At 56.3% G+C, this 20,586-nt stretch overlaps 1 protein-coding gene across 2 annotated transcripts; it reads right to left on the reverse strand.

Annotated features, from left to right (window-relative positions):
- Nucleotides 1-249: 249 nt before the first annotated feature.
- On the reverse strand, nt 250-20,128 carry LOC144932992 (histone-lysine N-methyltransferase SETD1A-like). Of its 2 annotated transcripts, XM_078857410.1 has the most exons (23): nt 19,891-20,128; nt 19,102-19,291; nt 18,398-18,496; nt 17,586-17,856; nt 16,953-17,074; nt 16,289-16,513; nt 14,787-15,797; nt 14,001-14,601; nt 13,146-13,438; nt 12,277-12,435; nt 11,700-11,787; nt 10,989-11,116; nt 10,780-10,822; nt 10,370-10,666; nt 10,058-10,149; nt 7,932-9,096; nt 7,186-7,665; nt 6,235-6,398; nt 5,738-5,758; nt 4,997-5,161; nt 3,273-3,392; nt 2,464-2,601; nt 250-1,907 (listed from the first exon to the last, which is right to left on the reverse strand). In XM_078857410.1, the coding sequence occupies exons 2-23, from the start codon at nt 19,264-19,266 to the stop codon at nt 1,734-1,736; spliced, it is 6,021 nt and encodes a 2,006-aa protein (XP_078713536.1). In that variant the 5' UTR covers nt 19,267-19,291; nt 19,891-20,128; the 3' UTR covers nt 250-1,733. The 2 variants fall into 2 exon arrangements, with proteins under 2 accessions (XP_078713536.1, XP_078713537.1); XM_078857411.1 differs by lacking the exon at nt 5,738-5,758.
- Nucleotides 20,129-20,586: the final 458 nt, after the last annotated feature.

Here is a 20,586-nt window from a genome sequence, read left to right on the forward strand (position 1 = left end):
CACATGCCAAACATTCACATTTTCGGATCGGCCAAACATCCAAATGTAGGACTCTCCTGAAAAAAATTGAACTGAAGTGAGGCTTTCCTGGGTAAATGAAGGGCATTATATTTATGCCTGCGTTAAAATAATCTCTCCTGGTTATGCCGTATAATTACAGCCCATGTAAGCGTATGACTACACGCACACGTTACTCGTGTATTGGCACTTAAAACATTTTAAAAACCGCACAACAAACAGATCCTGAGAATAGGGTTGTAAATTTATTGTCCTTTATATAAAATGTACTATAATACACGGGGCAAATACTGCATGTTAAACAATACACAGCATATAAACATATGTACATTTAAAAAAAAAAACACGGGCAAAATAACGACAGGCCAAGACGCTGCCTTTTAGCAATCGGACAAAAGGGACAACACAGAAGGGCAGAACGCAGGCAACCGAAACGGGGCCGGCCTCTTTAACATCCACTCCCCGTGACAGCCGAGCCACGCGTGGCATAAGAAAGGTTTGCCTTTACAAAAACGTAAGAAAAATAAACCCCATCAGAAACAATACAGTACAATATGTACAAGAACTAAGGCTAAGGGCCAACTGGACCGGTGGGGAGGGGGGGGGGGGAACGAGAGCTCTCCTGGGGTTCCCCGCTTTCCCCAAAGGCCAGTGGGATTCGTGTCCCCCCCCCCCCCCCCCCAAATTGTCACGAGCGCCACTGCGGCCCCCTTCTCTCTCGCAGTCTAAGAAGTCATCAATTGACGCAGGAGCGTCCATCGGGAGCAGCCTCCACGTGCCTCGCAAACGACGTGTACCGGCGGTGGCGCAGGCGAGAGGTTTTTGGCAGAGAGCGGCCCCCCCCTCCCCACCTCCCCCCAAGCTGCCACTTTCGCCATGGTTTTTAGATGGAAGCGACGGGCCAAGTATCCGTGGCTGCTGGCGAACCGGCAGGAGTTACCTTATACTAGTCAGGAAATGAAATCCAAAATGCCCTGAGCACTGAAAATCAAACGATTCTGTTGAGCAATCACATTTGCCAGCTTCATGCCGTTGCGATTTTATTATAATTTTTAAACGACAGCGACACGGCAGATCACGCAACGGCGGGAGGCGTGTGCACGGGCGCTCGCCGACAGCGCCGTCGCACCGACACGCGAGTCGCCGAGTGCGACGGACGGTTGCCGCCGAGGTGCAGGTAGACACGGGCCAAACGGCGGCGCGCGCCCCTCTCTCTCATTGTGTCTTCTGAGGTTGCTCAATTCGCTGACCTCCTCGCGTAAGTAAACTGTCACGGCGACCACATAAATAAGCGTGCGACTGACCGAGGGGGATCGGAGCACGTCACTTTGGTCACGCGGGTGGGTGGTCGACAAGGACGTGAAGAAGATGGAACGCAACTCTCCCACCCCTCCCCCCGGCCACCTCTTTATTCTGCAGGCTCGTCCAGCGGCGAGGGGTCGCCGCATCACCGACACCTCCCCTCCCCCCACCTCGGCATTATTTTTCCAGGGCACAGACGGCGGCCGATCATGGAAATGCCAGCTCGGGGCACGGAGCCACTCCCGCCGGTGGGAATGCCACCACGGGAAGGCGTAAATATCCACGCGTGCCACGCGGCGCGCCGCACGACGCCCTCCCCCCCCATTCCCACGGGCAGGAGAGGACGCCGGGACAGGAACCGGTGCCTGGTAGGGACGCCGACGCCGCCGCTTCCGCCACCGCCGGCGTTGGGCTCAGTTGAGCGTGCCGCGGCAGTGCTCCGCTCCGCACAGGCAGGGAATCTTGTTCTCCTCGATGGGGAATTTGTAGTCGTAGGTGATCTCCTCGTCGACGTGGATGGCCTGCTTGGAGTAGATCACGATCCTCTTTTGCGACTCCACCGTGATGACCTTGGCGTAGCAGTTTGGCTGCGGATCGGCAACGCAGAGTCAGGCACGGCACCAACAACGGCCACCCGCGCTGCCGTGGTGACCTTCGGGTGTCATTTTGGCCGAGCAATGAGCAACTGAACAAAGGCGGCGTGTGTTACAAGGCAGTAGTCGGGGCCTCTGCCACCCTCCCATACACGACCTTTCTCAAGTTAAGCAGTGCAAGTTCAAAACGTTTCTGACCATCTTTGACCACAATTTAAAGCAAAGGAAAAAAGTGAGCACGTGAGCGCTTCCTAAATTCCGAAAAATGAAGTTTGACAAGCCTCTAACAACCTTAAAATCATCGATGATGCCGTTCTCTTCCCCTTCTCTTAACTTCGCAGGATTAATTATGGACGTAATAATATTCCCAGCCACAGCCAACACCAGCGGCAAATTAATCGATCCTGGGCCATTCGTTTGCCAACCCGCACTGACCGGCGTGGTGAAGTATGCTCAAAACAAACTCCATGACCGACAGCCCCAGGGGAAGGCCTTTGCCCAGCGGTGGACTGAAAAAGGGCCGCGATAATTACGCTCGCGCGATACTCACGTTGCAGCTGTGGTTGATGAAGCGCGCCAGGTTTCCGACCTTGGTGGCATCGATGATGGTGTCGTGGTCGACGCGGAACAGGTAGCTGCTGCCGATGCCCTCCACCTCGTACCGCTTCTCCCGCATGTCGGCCACCAGCTGCGGAGCACGAGGAGCGTTCAACACGTCAGCATCACCGTCGCCAAGCAACGATCGATTCACTGCAGAATAAAAGCCCCCCCCCCCTCGCCACCAAACTGCAACCATCAAACTCTCACGCTGCGACGTAGCAACCCATCCGGTACGTGCACACGGGAGGATTTCATCGCTCCATCTCCGACGGTTGACGTCCTCTCGAGGGCGAGTTACCTCCTTCGTTTGTCACTGACGTTAATTTTTTTACCGCCGACTGTAACGTCCCTTCCAGCGACGCGCCCTGGCCTAGCCCAGTTGCTTTTCTTAACAGGTATAAAAATGTCGTTAACCTTGCGCATATTATGTCATAACCGAATTATAACTGTAGAATCCAAGTATTGTTGGACACTAATAAACTGACAGACATGCAGACTGCATCCACAATGTGGGACCATTCTGAAAAATTATTTAGCAACTCAGCCAGGCCTTCCTGGATAAACAAAACAGTCAAAAACCAGACGCAGTAACGATCCAATTGTACTTTGTACTTATCGTAGATATCCTGCCAGAGCTTCAACAACAAAGGGAGATTTGAGGATGCAACGCAAGCAGCTAACGCGCGCGCGGACACCCGGCGGTGAGCGTGGGCACGGCGAGGCTCGCACGGCGGTGAGCGTGGGCACGGCGAGGCTTACCTGTCGGATTCCCTGCCCCACGTACTCGATGACCATCTCTTCGGCAGCAATGGGCTCCAAGGCGAAGAGCCCCCACTCGTGGATCCGGCTCTTGGTGAAGCGCAGCTTCTTCTTGCGGAACTACCGGCGAGAACGACGCCGTTTTAACACAAACAAATCCCCTTCCCCGAGCACCATCCTCTGGCTAACTCAGGGGTCGAGCAACCGAACTAACAAGAAGAGCCCTTTTTTACAAATTCGGTACAAAACTCAAATTGTCAAGAGCCGCAATGCACGTGAAGACATACGTCGTACAGAGACGTACGTACATTACGTCACGAAGCAGTCTGTCAAGAGCTGCAGGTTGCTGACCCCTTGGCTAACTCAACACTTGTCTTGGGAAAAAAATAAACACCCCCTTCTTCACCGCAATCTCCAAACTCGCAAAACTCTCCGTCTTGTACAGCAGGGGAGGGGGGCAATCTACGTTCCCGTGCGACTTTATTTCATCAGGCTTGCGGCCACGCTTCTGAATGATAATCATCCGTCACTGGAAGCGAGTCGGCTACGAGAGGGAAACGTTCTGGACCTGGCAACGCTGCATTTGCAATTTTGCGATGAGTTTGGTGAAAGCCGCCCACCCTACCCCCCTCCCCCCACCGTGGATGTCACGATGCTGCCCTGGCTGTCCCCGGCCGACCCGGGGCTCGATGTCGTTGTTGTCTTTGTTGTCGTTGTTAGTGCTGGGCCCTGGTTGCTACGTCCGGAGCTGTGCTGCACTGTTGTTCTCCTCTCTCTTGTATTTCCCTGCCCTAACGCCTCCACCACAACCCCAACCCCCTTCAACCCGAATGTAGATTGAGATGCTAAATACTATTCACCCATTGCTATCAGATCCCAGAAGCTAAGCAGGTCTGAGACTGTATAGTGTTTGGATAAGCGACCACCATGTATAAAGCACGTGTTGCAGGCCGCTGTCGGGCAGCAGAGGGCAGTGCAGTAAACATAATGTACGCACATTTAGAGATTAAACGCTTTTTGCAGAACCCAGCTACTATCAAGCGTTAACAAGAACTACATCCTGTGATCATATAACGCCCGTTTTGGCATCTTTGCATTGCTTGCATGTGAAACACAGGAATGGTTTTAAGGTTCTGGTATGAACATACAAGGCCCTGAATGGTCTGGCTCCCCACGTTGGACCCAAGAGATCCGCTTGCCGTTCCGTACCTGGCACGTCACCTCCGTTCGTCAGACTCCGGTCGACTGCTGTACCCCAACACAAATGCTCGACCGCAACACGACCAATGGACCCCAACACGAGGCTTGTCTCCACAGTTGGCAGTGCATTCTTTTCCTCCGCTCCAAGATCGGATTCATTGCCCAAGGCCATCGGAGATTCAGATACCAGCAGTATTTTTAAACTTCATCCTAATACTTATTTTTATTCACTGGCCTTTAAAATTGTGTTTTTTTTCCTTTCACAGTTATTGTTTTGCATTTGCCTTTTTATTTGTTTTAGATTGCACGGCTTTGGGACGTTGGTGTTTGTTCAAAGCGCTGTACTAAAAATAAGTAATATTGTTATTGTTGGTTATCTAATTGTTGTACTCGATTTCTTAGCTCTCAGCCTTCACCAACAGCACTGACCGGCGTGGCGAAAGGTCAAATAATCTTGTCGAGGATGTAGGTGAGGTTTGGGGTCTCGTGGATCCGCAGGCGGGACTCTGCCATGGACGTCTCACCTTGAGCTGGTTGAACTTGAAGACGTCGCTGTCGGCCAGCACGCCCCCGATGCTGCCGATGGAGGCGAGGAGCCGGCGCTGCTCCCACCGGCGCTCAGAGCCGGCCCGTGCCGCGCTGCTACCCCCCTGCTGCTGCTGCAGCTGCTGGTTCATGGCGTTGGCGCCCTGCACAAAGACAAAGATCCACCGTGTAGCATTTAACAGACTAAGTGCCCTTAGTGAGCACCGACGAAGAAACACACACACGTACGCGTGTGTGCGTGTGTGTGTTCAATATGACACGCACATCACCATGCAGGCATGAACAGTGCCAACAAAATATTGAACAACACGCAGGACCAGGCATTCCAAGCACACGCGACACATGACGCAATCACGCAACAACGCACATGCCATGCAGAGTCCACGCACACACAACCGCTGGCAAGCGCGCGTATGCACACACGCACACGATCGCAAAGTAGGCCAACGCAGAGACAAGGAAGCACGCGGGCATACAAATTAACGACCGTCTCAACGGGGTGCAGAGCGTTTGCCGAAACATAAAATGCTGCGAATAAATGTGCAGCCCGGGGTTTTGAATAAACTCTCTGCGAGTTTAACGAAGAAATGTTCAAGTGCCGCACGCAGACACCGAAAGCCGCACGCGGACGAAGGCACGGCACGAGCGGGCGCCACACAAAGTCACGACGATGACGACGACGCGGCATGCAGCGGGGTTGGAGACCGGGAGCAGCTCACCACGATGGCGCCCTCTGCCAGCTGCCACATCACAGTGCAGCAGCAGAGACAGAAACCGCAGCATCACCGTAAAGAACACCCACCGGCTTCCGACAAAATCAACGCCGTCTCACGCAACTGAAGGGAGGACTAACGCAGAAACCACTTCGTTGTCAGAAGGGTTGGAGGTCCTGCTAGCCACAGGCTAACCGCGGTTTACCCCCATGTGGACAGACTCGCTGAATACAAACAACACAATTCCAACAATACACAGGTGACCACTATACCTACCACTCACACATCCCCCTCCCCGGATCTACCCACCGGACTCTCGTGTTAATCTCAAGGAGCTGCGCACCTTGGCAAAGACGCTCCCAACGTAGACCCACTCGCGCCGATTCCTTCCTGCACGTGGCTACATCATCTTGGGGCATACGTAGTCTTCCCCCCGTCCCCTTCCCGCCCCCCCCTCAACACTTCCCCACCGACTGGAGGCTGTTAGGGGCTGCTCCACCAACCTGGATCTGCGAGGGGCTCTCCTGGCTCTTGCCCTCGCGCTTCTCCTTGTGGCTGAGCTTGTAGAAGCCCTCGCAGCGCGCGCAGCCCGACAGGTGCTCGCGCGGGCTCTCCTCGTCCTTCTTCTTCTTGCCCTTCTTCTTGCGGCCGTCCGGCACGATGCTGGGTGCCACGGGGTCAAGGGAAACGACGCAGATCTCCGGCGACGGCCGGCACGCCAAGACGGGCAAGGTGCGAGCTTTGCTCGTCACGGTCTCGAAACGTTTTTTTTTTAACCGGTCGTTGCACCGCCATTGTTTTGAAAATGACCGTGACACACGAGCCCCCCCCCCCCCCACATCTGCACAAAACGCATTCAATGTGCCTTGGTGAAAATAGTTAAAACACGTACACATGACAGATGCCTGGTTTTCCATTACGCGCTCGACCTGTGCTCGGCTTTGACATGGTGACACCTCACGTTACAGACACCTGTGTTTAAAAAGCCATCTCGTGACAGGCCATCCCCCTCCCCCCCCCGTGACCTGTAACAGACTGTTGGGTCGCAGCAGGAGTGCTGTCAGCAATCACTTATGAAGCCAGCCATGGCACGCGAGGGGGTTGTGTGGCTAAGAGAGCACCACGCCCAGCTGCCTTTGTCCCACCAGTGCCTATGTTTACTTACCAAACGTTAGTCTTACATTCAACCTGCCCGCACTTACAATTAGCACGGTTGGCGGTGAGCACGGTTGGCTATGTATTGCGTGAAAGAAGTTCAATAACCATGCATACGTGTCCAGGGAGGCCGAGGGCAGTTCATATAGCCACCACTGACGTTTGCCATGGCTGGGAATCAAACTCGCATTGCCACGTTCGTAGCGCGGTCTGCTCACCGCTACGCCACTGATCCACCCAATGTACACGTGCCCGCACACACACACATACAGAAGCACTGCTGGTGAAGTCAAGGATATGGCAGTGCCAGACCCAGTGTGTTTCGTTCAGCCAGTCGGGCCCCCCCTCCTGTGTGAGCAGCTTGCTGTAGATCTCCTTCATGTACAGGACGTCCTCCATGTCGATTCCGGCGCTCCAGATGTCGTACAGGATCGCCATCTCCTCCAGCTCCGTGCGCTGCTTGTACAGAGGCAGCTTCTCTTCAAAGTCATCGTCGTCGTCTTCTTCGTCCTCATCCTCCTCGCCACCCACATCCACCACCTTTTCTTTCTCGGCGCGGTGGTCCGAGGCGGCGGCGGCGGCGGTGGAAAGAGCGCTCCGGTCCTCCGCCGTTTCCACGCTTTTGCTGTCTGCGGTTACAGCGGTGGCGGTGGCGGCAGCGGCGGCGGCATCCGTTTCCCGCTTGTGCCGCACCTCCCCGGGCTCGCGCTCGCGCCTCCCCTCTCTGTCGCGGCCGCGCACCTCCCCCGGCTCCACGTCCTCCATCACCTCTCCCGGCTCTGCGAGGAAGCGCAACGCAAAACGCGCACCGGCCAGCGATTAAAACCACCAAAACTATAAACTGAAGAAAACCCGGTTATCTACTCCGGACATAGACGCACGCATTACAATGCATCCAGTCAGGCACGAACATCAGCGAGCGGTGTGACGGAACGCATCGGTGGGCGAGCGTCAACGCGTGGGTGAGCGGCAACGCATCTCTGGGCGAGGCAGAATGATTGGCGAGCGTGGACGACAATGGGCGAGTGTAAGCTCGTCCGCTCACCTGGCTCGGTGTCGGTGATCTCCACCTCGTGCTCCACGTGGAGCTTGTGGATGTCGCTGTCCATGCGCTCGGTGAGGCGCCGGGCCCTCTCGTCGTTCTCCGAGCTCCCGTCCGCCCCGTCCTGCGCCACCGACGCCGCGCCCTCGCCGCTCGGGGCTTTGCGCGCGGCGCATTCGCTGGGCGACGGCAGCTTCGCGTAGCTGTGCTCCACGTACAGCTGCTGCTGAACCAGAGACACCTCCTCCTCCTTCTCCTCCTCCTCCTCCTCAAGCTCCAGCTGCATCAGCTCCTCCACCTCGGACGTCGGTTCGAACGCCTCGCTCTCGCGGTCGCTCCCGGCCACCCGGGGCTTCATCGCTGTGAGCGCCACGTCGGCCAGAACGTCCAGGTCGCGGGTGGTCGCGGCCTGCCGACCGATGCGGTGCAGGGGCGAAGCCCAGTTGGCGAGCTCGAGCAGCGAGTTGGCGCTCAGGCGCTCCTTGCACCAAAGCCGCTCGTCCTCGCTGTCCACGGCGCCGACGCCACGCCCCGGCGTGGAGGGCGGGTCGCCCGACGACTCGGACGACTCCCACCCGGGAACGCCGTACACGTAGGGCGACTCGGAGGGGTCGCTGGGCGTCTGGTGGCGCCGCGGCCCGTCGTGGTGGTGGTGGTGGCCGCGGGGTCGCCCGCGCGACCTCGCGTGACCGTGCTCGGGGGGCGGCGACTTCACGAGCGCCGCGTGGTCCACGGGGATCTGATGCTGGGGCGACGCGGCCGCGATGGCGGCCGCGACGGCGACCGCGACGGCGACCGCCGGCTCCGCCGTCGGCGGAACGGAGGCGGCAGGGGAGGGGGCCGGCGCGGCGTCGACTTGCTGGACGTCCTTGGGACCGGGCGTCGTCGGCGCCAGCAGAGTGGACGTGGAAGATGCGGGAGAGGTGATGGTTTGCAGCGAGAAGTCCGAGTCGGAGAGCGCGGCGTGCGAGTCCCGGCCGGGCGTTCGCGGGAGGTCGCTGTCGGCGTCCTCCGCGGGCTGCGGTGGGGGCGGCGGGGGCGAAGGCGAGCGATGCTGCGTGCCGCCGCGTTTTCTCTTCACCGGGGTCTCCGGGCCCGAGTCGCTCTCCTCCGTTTTAGCGCTCGGCGGCGTCAGAGGGGTGCCGGCAGATTTGGGTGCTGCTGGAACCTGTGAAAAAGAAAATTAAAGATTTTTAAACAAAGTTGGTTGAGACACACGTTCACACACACGCACATTCACACACACAAGTACATTCACACACACAAGTACCAGGAGCAAGGTTCGTGCACAAACCAGATTTTTTTTTTCCCATGACGGATGACTGGTTTTCTATTTAGAACACCCACCTGTACTCAGCGTTGACAAGTCCAATGGGATGAACACAGTGATGCCATCTCATCACAGGCAAATGTACGAATGAGCCGCTTCATATGCTGTGGTTGTTCATGGAGATCAGTCTAGGTTACTGCTACCCACAAAATACATTTTCAGCTGAAGAGCTAGTAAACGCGCCGCACGAAGAAATCCCTAAACCACCACCCCGAGATCTACGCAGACCATAACCACAGGTCATGCACAACAGCTCGAGATGCCTGGTAAACACGAGGCCGTTAGGATAGCCCTGGTGTCAAAGGGGCACCACACCCTTTCAGTCTGTAAACAAGGGCATTTGTATTCTGGTCGTAGAATATTTCAGGTCTTCGGTGACCGACTGCCACATGGTAGAGTTGCCGAGTACTTGAGTATCACGAGAATGAACGAGGTCTGCAAATGCACACTTCAATTGAGATTTAAACAAATCAGAAAACTGGATTATTGCCATGGCCATGATGTTCCATGACCGTGGGAACTTTGTAGTCGAGTGTTCTTCATTGCAAGGCCCGGAGGCCACTAGGGGCCGCTGGTGGCCTTTAGTGCGGCCCCTGACATGCGGCCCCCGACAATATACAACATGTGAAAACACTCTCCATCGTGCCGTCAAACCCAATGATTTTTAAATGTGTGGTGGCCCTCACACTGATGTCTTATCGGCGAAAGTAACCCCCCCCCCCCCGCCTCTGAAAATAAGTGGAGAACACCGATGAAGATGCTGGATGCTGTAACAGGGGTACAACCCGACATCACCGACCTGGAACCGACTGTCCGGTGCCGTCTCGACAGGTGCCGTTTCTTCTGGTACCTCCTCAGTCTTCTTGCTCGCCGCAGCAGCAGGTTTCGGCACTGAGAGAGAAACGCTGACCGTCACGACACGCCCTGGCGGACAGACACGAACCGCAGCAGGCAGCTCGGTAGATTTAGCCGCCACCCAAGATACAACGCAGATGCAGCGATGCGACGCGGCTCGCAGTAATTGTTAAGAAACGTCTGGAAGAGCAACGGCAAACGACTTCCATAAAACGGGGGCGACATGCCGTAGCGCCACGTGGAGCAGAGCGCAAACCTGCAACAGCAGCGGCCGTGTCACCCTCCTTCACGCCGACTTCCACCTCCTCCACGCCGGCGTCCACCTTCACCACCGAGGCCTTGTTGACCGTCGGCACTTTGAAAACGTCCTTCCCATCGTCATCCGCCTCTTCCACCTCCTCGTCCGAAGAGGAGCTGCTCTCGTACTCCGAGGAAGACCCGTCTTCGCTCTCGGACGACGAGGAAGACGATGACGACGACGATGATGACGATGATGACGACGAGGACGACGACCCTGATCCCTTGACCGAGGCGTTGCTCGAGGCCTCTTCGGCTGGCGAAGGAGAAACACGTCTTTTTAAACATCACGATAGAAAAGCCTTGGTCTTTTTACTGCGTGTGCATTCACGTTTGTGCGCTTAGGGAAAAAAGGGTTAAGAACTTTACCGTTCGAATCGTCGTCCGAGTCGCGGGAAGATTCCTCGGACTCCTGCAACAATAAAGGGCAGTCATTCATATATATATGGCATTCCGATCCCTGGGTCACAATTTTACAGGTGTCAAAATACCACGTCTCTTGGGAGCCAGCCAGGGCTGCGTGCCAGGATCTTACGGTGACGAGGAAACCGCCCGTCAACCGTGCCGCCGGGGCCCACCTTGTCGGAGCTCTCCTCCTCTCCCTCGCTGTCCAGGTCCAGGGAGCGAGCGCGTTTCTGCCGCTGCTTGGCGGGGGGCTTGTCCCGCTTCATGGGGGGCAGCGCGGCTTCCTTGCCCTGCTCCGACTCTGTGGGAGAGGAGGGTCGGGATCAACACGAGCGGGCGCCAAACGCGTCGCACGTGCGGCACCTTTGGTCGGTCCCGAAGGGGGTCACGGGGGGTTACTTGACCTATTTCACGGAGCTGATCGGTGCGGGTTATCCCGCATGGTGGTCAAGTTTCACATTTGAAGTTGACTTTGTTTAACCAGGCGAGAACTCGAGCCTCGTTGTCAGCAGCGACCTGGGTCACCACAACGACAAAAGCCACGAAGCCAACAGAGAGATCAGAGCGTAAATCACCGTTTCACCGATCAAACCACTACCCAGGTTCCAACCTGCTTAGCTCGAGGTCGGATGTGAACCGGGGCTTTCTGGGCGATTCTATCATAGCCCAGTGCAAAATAGCAGAACAAAAAGAGAAATCAGCTGGAGTGATGCGCAAGAGGGAAGGAGGGACACACCGGGCCACCGCTCCGGCCACTCCGGTTACAATTATGAAACGGTGGCTATCGCGGTGGCTATCGCGGCAGCAACTTCGACAAACGGCGGTGGCGCGGTTGGCCGTGTGAGGTGCCGCTCTCCCTGCTGCCAGTGGGTGAGCCAACCGACCTTCCTCGTAGTCGTAAGCTGGAGTGGAGGGCCTCATTCTCTTCGGGTCGCTCATGGAGTCGCCCTCTGGTGGGTCTTTCCTCTTAACCTACACGCAAAAAAAAACAGACAGCATGGCAATGAGGAACAAAACTACTTTAATTTACAAATAAAATTACAAAAAACACAGCATCGGGTTCGGGTTCCCGGTTGGAGTTTATGGTTTGGATATAGAGTTTAAGAGTAGGGTTTAGAGCAGGGATCGGCAACCAAAATAACAAAAAAAATTCGAATTCGGTAAGAAACTTAATATTTCAAGAGCAGCAATGTATCAGAATAAAAAATGAGCCTTAATAAATAACGTCCCGAAGCAGTCCTTAAAGAGCCGCATGCAGCTCCGAAGCCACAGGTTGCCAACCCCTGGTTTAGAGGGTTGGGGTTCTGGGTCATGATTCTGAGAGGGTATTCCACAGCACAACCTGCCTCTGCATTTCCCATCGTTTCCTACCTCCCCCCACCACCCCCACCACCCCCACCCGAGTGACGAGTGGCTTCCCCACACAGCTGCCGACCGGCCCATCGGCTCTGCTCTGCTCACCTTGAAGGACGGCATGTGGAGGCCACGGAAACCCATGGCCATGCCAAGGCCCTCCACGCCGAAGGGCCCCCCCTTGGCCAGGCTGTCGTACAACATCTCCTTGGGCCTCGGGCGATCCTCGTCCCTCGTCTGGCCTTGGGCCAGGGACGGCTGTTCGCTCTGCAACACGACACGTACGCGAATCTGAATAAGCGCATTGTCCTCAAAGGCTCCGAGAATGGGAAGTGTGACACTGCTGAGCACGGTGTTCCTCGGTAGTGTGTACACACTCTCACGTACATTGACACACACCAAAACTATTACTCTCATATGCGCGCTATGTGGGCTCACATTAAATCACCGATTGATGAATGAGCGCGTTGTGCCCGATTACAAACATTAGAATCCGGCTTCATTGGGTGCGACAGTGCACAACCAAACCGCATCGACTGTGCAGTGAAATAATGACGCAGCGTTGATTGTGTTGCAATCGATCTCTCGTGATAGCATCTACCCATTGATTGCACTGAAATTGCAGTGTATCTAAGAGGCCTTGGCTCTATCCCTAACCCGCATTTGCGCCAAATAAATTAAAACCCTTTCCCCTCACCAAACCATTTTCCATACGCGCATTAACAAGCAGCATGTCCAGGAAATTACTCAATTGGAACACAGTTTGCATAGCAATCATCGCCCCCTGCTGCAAAACTGTGCAGGACCCTCCTGAAAAAGTCGTGAGACTCAATGAGGCCTTCCTAGGTAAACAACTGCTGCCACTCAGAATTCCAGACACAATTCTGAGCGGCAGCAGCAGCAGCAGTAACGTTGAGAGTAACGGCGCTTTTCATGGCAGCGCAAGCTCATAGACTGTCACGCCGCCCCTCCCGCACCTTGGCCTTGCTTTCCCGCAGGTCCCACCACAGGTCAAAGGTCTTGAAGGCCACCATCTCCACCATCTTGCGAACGATGTCACGCGTCATGATGTTCTTCATCTCGAGCACCAACGTGCTCAACACCTCCTCTACGGTCAGGCGGTGAGGCTCCTCAAAGTCCATCGAGTTGGGGTCAAAGGTCGGCAGGCGGAAGGACCCAAAATTGAATTCAGACTCCCCGGTTGCGGGGCCGCCACTGTTCCCTGCACTCCTCGCGGTACTCCCGCCATCGTAGTGCTGGAAGGGGAAGCCTGCATTCATGCACACATGCACGCACGCATGAACGCACACACGCATGAACGCACACACGCACGGACGCACGGGAAAAAGAGATTCACTATCACCCTGCGACGTCCATCATCCTTCTTCACCCTGTTGTTCCCACCCAACCGCCTCATCATTCTGACATGAAGATTGTGTAATTAGATGAAAGCCCACGCAGATAAAGCCTCTCTTGAAAGGCAAACCTCAGGCGCAAAAAACTAAAGTGTGGCACAACAATTAGAAAACAAACATACCACTGAAAAAATGGTTCACAGCAAAGTACATTTAAAAGCGTGCGAGATCATACGTTAAAATCGTTGCAGTTATGCACTTCAAGCAAACAAGACGCACAGGTTATAGATTCTGAAATAAGCACCAGCTCCACTCCACGATGAGGTCATCTACTACAGCAAGTCAACAAGGTTTAAATAATGTAGTCGCTATTGCTCAGTAACATGTAGAGTGCAACATCACACAACGGCAACGGTGAGAGTTTTAAAACTATACATACATATCGACAGCACACACAGGAAGCACAGGTCAACGTACCAGCAGGTCCATCATCCGCGCCGACGCCTTGGTACATGAATCCTTGCCCCTGTCCCGAGTAGACGGCGTCGCGCACCATGTCCACCACCAACTCGGCCATGTCGGCCGGTAGCGCCGAGAAGGGCGTGTGATGCTGCTCGCTCACCAGGAAGGGCAGCCGATCGTGCAGCGAGTACAGCACGCGGCTCACCACCTGCGTCTGCGCCGCGTAGGGCACGGGCGGGGCCCCCAGCCGCGCCAGCGCCCCGCTTATCAGCTCCATGACGCCGTAGAACTCGGAGGGCTGCGCCAGCGGGGCCGAAACGGCGCCCGCCACGTGCCCGGGGTGCGGCGGTGGAGGCATGGGGGGCAGCGGCGGGATGTGCACGGAGTAGGCGGCACCCGGAGGCGGTGGAGGCGGCTGCTGCGGCACGTAGCCCGGCAGGGGCGGCACCGGCATGCCCGGCATAGCAGAAGGGATGGGCGGGGGAGGCAGCATGGACGCCGCCGAGCCCCGTGATGGCAGCGGAAGGGAGATGCCCGTCCCGTGGCCGCCGTGCTCCGCCAGCGGGGACGCCTCGCCGTCCGAAATCTCCATGTCATCGCCAGATTGCTGCCCGGACTGGCCAAGGTGAATATTCCCATCACAATCATCATTATCATCATCATCAAATCACAAAAAACTACTTCATTAGATTGCATGCATAACATTTAAATTCCTACTCTGATGCGTGCGTTAACTAGTCTATGCAATGACACATGCCTTACAAGGAAAAAAAATGCCGATAGGAAATTACTCCCACGTACGTCCATGTGGTTGGTGGGCGTGCCGATTTCTACGGTGATGCCTGTGATGTCGCTTGCCAGCATGACATCGCCGGGCTCCTGCATGGTCACCAGATATTCTTCTTGGTGCTGCGTCGCCCCTACTGCCAGCTTGGCCACAGAGCCGTCCGAATAGAGTTGCTGCTTTGCACTTTCCTCGTCATCGTCCGAATCCGACGTGGCCTGCAGGAAAGAAAACTTGTCCCGCTGTTCCCTGAGCAGCATGGCGATGCGCGAGTCCAGGCTCGACTGCTGCTCGTCCACCACCGCCTCCTCGCGCTTCGCCGGGCTTTCCTGCTCCGCCGGCGGAGGCTCCGGCGGTTGAGTCTGCGGTGGTGGCGGCAGCAGCGGCGGCTGGTGGTGGACAGAAGTGCTGGCGTTCTGGGCATCGACGCCGCAGCCAACGCCGTCAACGGCCAACGCCGCGTCCGGCACAATTTCAGGAGACGTCGATTTGATCGGCGACTCGGACTCGCCGGGAACGAGGGGAGCGGTTGCCGGCACGCTGGCGGGGGGCACCGATGTGGGTGTCTGTGTCCTCTCGGGGCTGTAGAATCCGGGCGGGGGCCCCGTGTTGCCGTAGTAGTCGGAGCCGCCGCCCCGGTGTCCCGTCTCACCCAAGTGGTAACCGTCCGGCTCGGGTTGCGCGGGCGGAGGCGCTTGGAACTCCTGCTCTGCCGGGGGCAGCATGAACGGAGGCGGAGGGATCTCGGGGTAAGGAGGGAAGGCTGACGAGAAGAGGGGAGGCGGTGGCGGGAAGTCGGGTGGATAGCCGGCGCCCTCCAGTGGAAACTGCTTGGCGTACGGCGGAGGGTAAGGCGGCTCGGGGGCCATGAAATGCATGGGCGGCGGCGGGGGAGGCGGCGGCGGCGGTGGCGGGTAGTGCGGCTCTTGTCTCACGCCGTACGTGTCCGTGTACGGGCCGTCGTGCCTCCGCGAATTAAAGCCAGCCGGTTCCAGAGGCAGGGGCGGATAGGAAAACACAGGCGTTCCCTGCAAAGACAAGAGAAAGCTCATCTCCGTTCGTCACCCAGCCAAAGGGATTTAGATTCGGCTACGAATCTAAATCCCTATTGCTCTGACACCAATGCATCCCTACAACGATGTCATTGCACACGAGTTGTTCCAGTTCTTAGTTTACCGTACACTCCGGTGAATACAATGTTATTGGTTGTCTTAGAAAGTTTGTTTGTGATTATAACTTCAGGTGTGCCACTCCCTGTCTCCAACCGTGCTTCTTAATTATGTTGTTATACTTGTGCGAGGTGCGATGCCTCAAGCAATAGATGACGATGGTGATGATATGCGAGTCTACAGCTGTGCTACAAGTTTCTGTGAAAGTTTTCAGATCTCTGTACATAAGTTGTTCTACGTGTTAGTTTATTCTCAACACCCACTTGGAGACTTGTTTTATACTTCTAATAAGTGACGACGATGATGATGACAGCGGCGTGGAGCGAGAACTGTAAACACCGACGCCTCACCTGTGGTGCGGTGGGGTAAGGCGAGTCCTGGGTGTACGGCGTTCCGGGGCCCTGCCGCGGCGTACTCTGCGTGGACGAGGAGTGCGGCGTGAAGGGCGGAGCGAACGAGCCGGACCCCGAGCCCGCGTAGCCAGTGTCCTGAGAGTACGGCGTGCCGGAACGCGCCGTCGGGGACGGGCCGGCCGTGCTCGTTTCGGACGTGCGCCGGATTCGTGGGTCGTTAGCCTTGGGGGGTAATGTCGCAAAATGAAATTAGGGTGGGGAGTGAACCTGGCTTTTGTTATTTTACCACTGTAGCAGTGCCTGCCAGCTCGTCCAACTGCACTGCCATTGGTCTGACTGATGTTCAGCTGTGATACGTACATGTAGAGATTCTCTATTTAGACTGCTGGATGAGGGATTCCCCAGTGTGCGGGTCATAGGGTGCTATTTGACCGTACATTACCGTGCTGGTCAGTGCAGGTTCGTGACAGTGGGCAGCAAAGAAATGGGAGCTTAGTAGTTTAAAAAAAGGAATGGATTTTCCACAACCGTGTCTGCTTATACTTGGTGGTCGCCCATCCAAGCACTATCCAGGCTCAACGTTGCTTCGGTGGGTGGACAATTAAAGCGGTGCGACGTGCGCCGCAGAACAACCTGTCAAGGTGTTCTTCCCTTTGCTCACCTGTATGGGCTCGGGGATGGGAGGTGGAAACATCTCCAAACGTGGCCGGCTCCCAGTGGGAACCGACTGCGGCGTGAACTGGCCACTCACAATCAGATCGTAGTACTTTTTCCTCTGCTCGCCTGCAGGACACACAGAAAACTATTTATTTTATACAGCAGCAACGGTGGTGTTTACAGTCTAACAGCAGCAGTCCACTCTGTAATTTCTATGTCTAAACACCATCAAATACACAAAACATGTTTTTGAATATGCCCAGGTTTGGTAGTGTCCAAATTTCGGCGGCCTCATTTATACGCTATTGTACAAATATTTGAAACAGGCATTCTCAAGCATCCAGATAATATTTCTTAGCTTTCTTTGTAACCTTTACTGTAAACATTTCAAAACAGCTTTTATGAATTGCACATAGCAATCTCAATGCAACCGCAACTTAAGAGGCTTTGTGAAGTTAAAAAAACACTGCATCGGGGTGGAAAGGCAGGGGAGTAAGGGCTGAGAAACAGAATCAGAGCCTTCATTTAGACTGGAGGAATCCGATGAGCTATGCAGCTCTTTTTCACAGACGTCCAGTATGGGCTGCTCATCAGAGCAATGTGTGAGAACCCCACGGACACGGCGTTGCACACTGGCCTTTGATGTCGAGCTGCGCGTGGATGATGCTGCCCATGACGGAGGTGTTGTGCAGGTTCTTGACGGCCTCCTTGGCGCCACGCACCGTGGTGAACACCACCTTGGCAAGGCCCAGGTGCTTCCTGTTCTTGGGGTTGTAGACGATCTCCACCTCCTCCACGTCCCCGAAGCGCTTGCACATCTCGACCAGGAAACTCTCCTTCACATTGTCGTTGAGCTTCACGAACGTCACCTCCTTGGGCGGGATCTGTCCTACGTAATGCTCATCGATCTGGAACAAACAACAACAGACGGACGTTTGTTAACAACGCTTTAAAACGTACATGAATGCAACACATGCTATACCGTGTACTGGTACATAAACTACAGTATGTATTTGGACTGAAATCGTCTATCCACAGGCCTTTGGCAATCTACTGCTCAATGAAGGTCTCCCCCATGCCATGTTGGTCATAGGAGTTCTTTGCCTAGAAGTCACAACGCTTCCAGTGTGGGTTGAAGGTGGGAAGCATAAACCCGGGGGTGTAGAGCGTACAGTACAATGATGGATTTGGCTGCACCGCCATATCGTCAACCACGTGGCCCTGCAGCAACCTATGACCAACTAGCGTGTGTGATGGTCACCCGTACGAGCACAGGTCGAATATCCAGGATGCATGCTGCTTAGCGTTCGATATCTGACAAGTTCGGCTGAATTCTAGGTGATTTGGTGATATGCATGAATGGTGGGTCCACGAGTCTCTGCCTGTGAAATGTTTGGCGTTCATTTTCTTGGCGCTTTTATTTTGCTTCAGCGTGATGGAGCACAGCACCTTGAATTTGGGGACGGGGAGGTCGACCTCTCTTGTCCGCGCCCAGAACCGCTTGTGCCGCGGATCGCGAACTCTGTCCACGGCTGGGAATCCCGCATTCTGCACGCAACCACAAGTCGGAGCTTCGAACATTTGCACCACGCACAGTCTTGTACCAAGAGCCCTGCAATCTCGGCGAATGCCGCTTACACTTTAACAGTGCTGTCTTCATGTGTCTGACAGCAGTTAAAAGTCAGAGCGTATCCCCCCTGCTGAGTAATGGAAAGCGCTCGCATATCTCCAACCGAGGGCACGAGCCAGCGATGGAAATTCCACATTTCTATGGCGGCGATCAGTTCCTTCACCGCTTACCACAATAAGCAGTTGTCATGTTGTGGTCTCTCTAAAAAGACTGCGATGATGGTCGGTTTAAACCAACCACTGAACGGTCTGCCACCAGCACCACCAGGGCTGGACAGCAACACCGCCACAATAAAAACACACAATACCGTCACTGCCATCAATGATTAAGACGCCGCCCAGAACGTGGCAACATCTCCCGCCGAGGCATCTCCTCCCACCGTGAACTCGACCCGTCACTCCGCGCGGTGGGTTAAATTCACAACCTCCGAGGGAGGTTCCCACCTCAAAGGGAGGCACCCAAAACCAACGTCGTCACCACCACCGCCGCCGCCCAAACCCCCAACTGCTCCCGCTACACTCACGGGTAGCGAGAAGGTGGCGCCGTCGTATCGGTAGACCTTCTGGTGGCCCTTCTTGAGGGCCGGGTCCACCAGGAGCTTGTATCCTTTCCACTGCTGCTGGCCCGACGGGTGCGAGGCCGCCGGCGCTGAGCCTCGCCTTTCGCCGCTCGCCGAGCCGTGATCCATCTCTGCCGCGAGTGCTCACTCACACCTAGCGCGGTGAGAGTGGGTGGGCACGCGAGAGAGACAGGGAGGGAGGGAGGGGGGTGCAGACGGCGAAGTGTTTATGAGTTTAGTTGTTTAGGAAGGACAAGGGGCCGCGGGCCCCCAAGGACTCGCGTGACCGCCCGAGTCGCTGTCAACACCGCGGTAGACTGCGTGACACACTCCGTGACACTGCGTGAGACAAGGGACCCCCCCGCCCGCCCCGCGAGACACCGATAGAACCAGCGAGGCGTGACGCACGGAGACCCCGGCGAGACCGCCACGAGAAGACGCGGCGAGGCTGCGTGACGCACCGCCAAGGTGCCGAGAGCGAGCCGGCGGAACGGGACCCCGGGAGACCCCCGTGACACCGCGCGAGACAAAAGAGTTCCCCCACAAGACGCCGCGCGATCGGAGGCAGCGACGGCGCACAGGAACCACGACGGCGCGGAGTCCCCGCGACTCGCCCCGCGGCCCCTCCGGCCGCGCGCAGGGGGCCCGCGGCCGACCCCCAATCCGAGCGGAGGAGCCTCGAAGCGGGCGGGCGGTCAGGCTGGCGGGTAGGCGGGAGCCCTCGGGATAGGCCTCGCTCGCCGTCGCACTCACCCGGGGCGGCGCCGGAGGCATCGCGACGGTTGCCCCGCGCGTGGCGAGCAGGAGGAGGAGGAGAGGAGTCAGGGCCGCTGTGACGGGGCCCGGCGCGGGGGCGGTGGGCCGAGACCCGGAGCCGGGAGCCGAGGCCGGGGTCGGGGGCCTCCTCCTCTGCTCCTTGTGCCGCTCAGGCCGCGCCTCCCGACGTGCACCGCGAGAGCGCGCGCCTCGCCTACGGAGGCCCGCGGCGGAACGCGATTGCGAAATGGAGCGGCGAGAAACTCCACGCCCGCCCGCCCGCCCGCTCGCTCGCTCGTACCCACTTGTACCCACTTGTACCCACTTTAACTTCCACAACCCTGAGGGGGGTTGTTGTTGTTGTCGTTGTTTGTGGGGTGGGGGCGTTTAGATCGCGTGGATATTAATGCGGTGTCGTTAAAAGCCGCCGCTGCCAGCTCGCGACAGCCGATAAGTGAGGGGGTTGTCACGCAAACAGAACGCGACAATTCGTGACGGGTTGTGAGTTAGAGAGCAAATCCACAACATTAACATCCCCAACATCAACAACATTAACAACATCCACAATATCAACAATATCAACAACATTAACAATACTCATTCTATATTCTGTACTCAGAATTAATATAATCTCAATTGTAAATGTACTCAGATTTACAATCTCGATTGTAAATGTACTCAAGATTGTAATGC

The sequence above is a fragment of the Lampetra fluviatilis genome, chromosome 6 (genome assembly GCF_964198595.1).
Source record: "Lampetra fluviatilis chromosome 6, kcLamFluv1.1, whole genome shotgun sequence".
Taxonomy (NCBI): Eukaryota; Metazoa; Chordata; class Hyperoartia; order Petromyzontiformes; family Petromyzontidae; genus Lampetra; species Lampetra fluviatilis.